We start from the raw sequence: 5,180 nt of genomic DNA on the forward strand, positions 1-5,180 counted from the left end.
CCGTCGGGGCTCTAGTCTTAACGTCTAATATTAGTGCGTTATAGACGAGTACTCGGTACACTCCCTTACGTTCTCTAAAGAGAACTATCCTTAACACTACGGGAGTCTATAGTGTAGGGTCGTCTATTTTTTTAACTCTTCCGCGGCTATAGCGTTTGCTATAGCTTTCTTACGGTAGTCCTTCGTATAGTGGCCCGGCTTACTATAGAAGTTATAGAATTTACTATCTCCGCTCTAGTCTCGTTTAGACCCTACGGTAGCTTTTCTACCCTCCGTAGTAGTCGTAGCTTACTATACGGGGAAGGCGCTATTTCCCTTAAAGGGTCTTCTACTAGATCCTTACGAGTCTATAGTATTTCTTAGCGCTATCTTCCTAGCCTCCCTAAGATATAATATCCTACCTAGTATTACTTTCTTAATTTAGTTATAGAAGGCTACCTAGTCGTCCTATTAATCTATAGCGGGGGCTATAAACCTCCTTACTTCGTCTCGCACCTCCTTAATAATACCCGTCTCTAAACGGTCGATTCTTATCTATTTAGTTAGCGTATCTTTTAGACGGTTATAGAGTCCGGTAAGCTTTAAGGCGTATTAGTATATATCCTAATACTTAGCTTACGTTATCTACTACTAGTCGTATTTAGCTTCTCGCTATATCTCGACGGGGTCGGTGACCTAAGCGAGCGCCTATATTTCGAAGACCGACTAGGTAAACGTCGTACCTAGGTTATTCCTACGGTATTCTATCTATATTATATTAACCTTCGGCGCTAAGAACTCGGTCACTCGGTCTACCTTACGTACGTCGCTAGTAAACTAGTTAGGGTATCTATTCTAGAAGGCTTCCTAGTTCGACTTAAAGAGATTATATTCGCCCGAACTCTCGGCTCTATACGTTATTATATTATAGGATATACGTGGTTCCCTCGCTTCCTTCTAATAGGATAGGTAGCCTCCGGCACTTCCTTACGATATAATTAAGTTCGTATAGGTAGTATCGGGTAGTTAGTAGGTAGTTTAGCTAGTAGTACTACCTAGCGAACCCCGACGGATCCTAGATCCTTATATTCTCGCCTATAGGATTACTACGTTTTCTTCTTCGTCTTATAGCTCCGCGCGGATCCTATTTTTCTCCTTTACTAGAGCTAGACGTCTTTTAAGGGTCTCTAACTCTCGGAGTTCCGCCTCCTCGTCTGCCTCGGTCAGGGTTATCGGATCCGGCGGGTTTCCTCCCTAAGGGTTATCGTCGACTCCTTATATCTCTGCCTCTTCTAGTAGAGGTTATAGGGGTCCCGGGACGTCGTTCGTTTCCGCGATCGGGGCTAAGGTTCCCCTTAGGCGGTCGCTCGTGCGTCGAGTTATCGATATTACGTATTCTAACGGTCTAGTTTAATTGAGATTTAGCGATTAGAATGTTAGGACCGGCGTGCTAGCGGGTCCTAGTAGGTAATATAGAACTAGAGTGAAGGAATAGCAGGGTGCTAGTATATTTATAAACTAATCGCTAAAGAGCTAAGTTCCCCTAGCAGTCTCTGTATGGATGACCTTTAGCGGGTCACGGGACTAGGTCACCTGACCCGGCAGGACTTAGTCTCCCTAGTGCGGTCTCTAGCGGGGGGTCATGCTACCCCTGCTAGGTCACGGGTTCTGGGTCACTGGACCAGGCGGGATCTAGCCTGTGAGGCACTCTCCTAGCAGAGGGTCGTAACACCTTTAGACCGTGATAATACTAAATTACTAAAATAGGTAATATTAATAATTAAATAATAGATAAATTTCTATTTATAGATTAGCTAGGTTTTATAAAGATAAGAGATTAAAGAGGGATATAATTTAAACTAGGATTTAAGGTTATTTAACCTTAAATTATACTTATCTAAGGTATAAGATTAGTATAAATCGCGCTACTACTATATAAATTCCTAAAATTAGGCGTTTTATAGATTATCTAAGTATAGATTAGCTACTATAGTAATAAGGGTTTTAGCCCTTACTAATATAGCCTTATTAATATACTAAATATATAGTAAATAGGGTAAATAAGGAAAAAGAGTATCGATTATACCCGAAAAGATAAGGTCTCTATTAGTAATAAGTACTATATTTAGTAGTAAATATACCTATTCTTAGAATAAGACTTTTATAGTCTAATAATAGCCCTCTATTTACTTATAACGTATAAAATAAGTAGTAAATAGGAAGCTCTAATTAGTAGGTATAATACTAACTACTTCTAAAAGCGGTATCCGGTATTTATTAGTCTTATATATAATCTAATATAAATACCCTATTATATTAGTTAGCTAGTACGATTATATTAGGGTGGGCTAGTGTAAGAAAGTCTATCTTATTTTTAGATAAGAGTTTAAATTTATTCTTATACCCTTTTTTATTAAGTTAATTAAATAAAAACTCAGTTTTAGATCGAAGACCTCTCTCTTAGCGTTTAAATCGAGAGATCTAATTATAAATATTACGTATCTTAATTAGCTAGGAGGTAGGAGATTGGATTATTTAGATAATCTTTTATAGGGGTATAGCTATATTAGATAGCTCTTTAATCTTATTAATCTAATCTAGGGTAAACTTCCGAGATTAATAGTAGCCTATTAGGTCATTAGCGGTATAGTTATAATTAGGGTTCCGGATTTAGAGATACTATTTGCCGTTTTAGGCACATCTATATAGCCTAAAAGGGCATTCCTACCGTTTTAAGCTAGTATAGCGAGGCTTTAATCCGATTAGGGGCTTTACAGACTATTTTAGGGTACTAGATTTAACATATTATATAGTTAAATTTCTACCTATAGTATAACGTTTAATAGTAGTATAATATCCCTAAGAAAGAGTATATTTTTACACTATTTCGACTAGCTACTCACGGGTATCGTATACCGCTTCCGGGGGGGGGGGGGGGGGGAGGAGTTACACTATTTATTACCTAATTAGTATAAATTAATACCAAAGTGAGATTAAACTAAGAGAGATCTAGGGTAGATCTAAGATCTTAGTATATCTGGAAACTGAGGGAGATCTAGGGTAGATCTAGGAATAAGCTCACTAGTAGACTTAGCAATGGGGCTGGCGGTGGGGGTGGTATTAGTCATTTTGATGATGATGATTGGAATAATGATAAAAATCAGAGATGTGGGGTGCAGAGAGAGAGATCAAGATCTGGGGTGCGGGGGGGAGAGAGAGAGAGAGATCTTGGGGGGGAGAGGGTTTAAATAGATCTTGTAAATAATGGGTTGCTATAGAGATCGATATCAGATGGATAGATGAGGTTGATAATCATGTGATATTCCTCCTGTTTTTCCCGAACTTGCAAATTATGTAAAAAATTGATTATTAATAGGGTGAAAAAACGTGACTTTTTGGGGTGCGCGGATCAGAACCCCCAGCAAAGACACATATGACAAATAACTGTGGAACCCTGTGTTTTGGCCTCGATATATAATATATAAAGCGCGCGCGTCGATGAAGTTCATGGTCAAAGCTTACTATTAAAAGATCGTGGGATATCTTGCACAAGAGAAGGGGCAAATGGAGAGCCACGGGATACTAGGATAGTATATTTTTGGAAACATTACGCGCTTCGTGTCGCATTTGTGTCGCATGGAGGGAAGTGCATTAAAACAGCTTTGGCTCTATGTGAGCATATTTCTCTAGGCAAATTTGGACATTTAAAAGGGAGCTATCCAGCTATTACATGCCTTGTAAATCTCATCAATCACTGCTTGCAAAAGATTTTCCTGATCCTGTTTTTACCCCGGCTCTAAACCATGTCTCAACCTGCTCCGACGACAGCGAGAGAACGTGCGACTCTTATTAAGAAGCAACAAGAAGAAGCATTAGCTAAACTTCCGCTGAATGCGCTATTCATCGTTCTCTGGATCCGATCCGACCCTCCTCGCCAAAATGACTTCCATTGGGGTTACTACTTCCATACTTGTGCAATGGGCGGCACCAAATATCATATGAAAAACCTTGGCGGAGGTTGGATACCCGATCACGGCCCTACCGGTGGGGTTTTCAAATCGAATTTTTTGTGTGTCCTTGTGCAAGTCGCCATCGTTCCAGGGACCGTCTATGGTCAGCTTGATCAGATTATGAGATCGCATGATGGGGATGTCAACAGCATACCTGGAGTTGACTGTCGAGTGTGGTTGATGAGGATTCTAGAGAAACTCATTCAGCAAGGCATTTTTCGATGCAGCAATGCCGATGCTTTGTTACAGGAGTGCATGACGATCGGAAACCAGTATAGCGCAAGCGCCGCCATCAACCAACAGCCACGACCGGTTGTGAGATCTAGGCTGTGCCTTTGAAATGGCTACGAATTCTTGCTTGGGGTTAGGATCTAGTCATGTTGCGTGCATTTCTGTCGTTGGATTGTTCCTGTACGTCACGTATTCAGTTGCAAATACATGAATCTATGAATCACAAATGGAATGGGCGAAGGGAGAAGAAAAAAGGTAAACCATAGATTGAATGCAACCCGGAAATTAGAAGGCTATGTAAGAGTCAACGGTCAATGAGTTGAGCGCAATATCACAAGCCAACTCCTCGTCGTACCGCTCTCCTCCAACCCACAAAGCCACCTGAGCCCACCAGCTGTTCTTTCCATACCTTGAGGCAGTTGTGAAGTCCCAGTATTCAGGGTACCAGCCAGCAGATTCCCAATCAAGAAAAGCCGATAAATGACCATCATCCCCGACGAGAATATTATGGGCCTTAAAGTCACCGTGAGTGAAAGTAATTTCGTGGGAGTATTTGCGAATCTCAGTTGCTTGTGCCAAGGCTTGATTGTAATCTGCAGTCGAATTGAAGCCGTGTTCAGATGCCGGACTCAAGAGATAGTCGTGGAGCTCCTCTTCGTCTGTGAACGGACCCATGATATGATTAGGCACTCTTGAACTTCGTAACGAGGTACCCAAAACCGAGCAAATACTTTGTGCGTGGGGTGACGACCAAGTACGCATGGAAGTGACACATTTTTTCAGTTCGAAAAGCCACGGGTCTTCCAGTTCAACGTGTAAAGGGTCGCCTGAGTTCTCAAGTGCGATGCCAGGCAATCTCGTCATCAATATCGAGAAAACGCGATTGAAGGGCGCATAGGGATGCTCTCCGCAAGTTAAAACTTTTGGAACAGGCATTCCGGCAGCTCGGGCCATTTGCAT

The 5,180-nt window shown here is 41.4% G+C and overlaps 2 protein-coding genes across 2 annotated transcripts; one reads left to right on the forward strand and one right to left on the reverse strand.

Annotated features, from left to right (window-relative positions):
• Nucleotides 1–3,782: 3,782 nt before the first annotated feature.
• N7457_007521 (uncharacterized protein) lies at nt 3,783–4,328 on the forward strand (the record flags this gene model as incomplete). The annotated part of the gene is made up of 1 exon (XM_057178564.1): nt 3,783–4,328. The coding sequence occupies one exon, from the start codon at nt 3,783–3,785 to the stop codon at nt 4,326–4,328; it is 546 nt and encodes a 181-aa protein (XP_057030308.1).
• A 177-nt stretch (nt 4,329–4,505) lies between these two features.
• On the reverse strand, nt 4,506–5,180 carry N7457_007522 (aminoglycoside phosphotransferase family protein; the record flags this gene model as incomplete). Its single annotated transcript, XM_057178565.1, has 1 exon — nt 4,506–5,180. One exon carries the CDS (start codon nt 5,178–5,180, stop codon nt 4,506–4,508), a length of 675 nt encoding a protein of 224 aa, XP_057030309.1.

Source organism: Penicillium paradoxum, assembly GCF_028828445.1.
Source record: "Penicillium paradoxum strain IBT 22861 chromosome Unknown utg000006l_segment0_segment0, whole genome shotgun sequence".
NCBI lineage: Eukaryota > Fungi > Ascomycota > Eurotiomycetes > Eurotiales > Aspergillaceae > Penicillium > Penicillium paradoxum.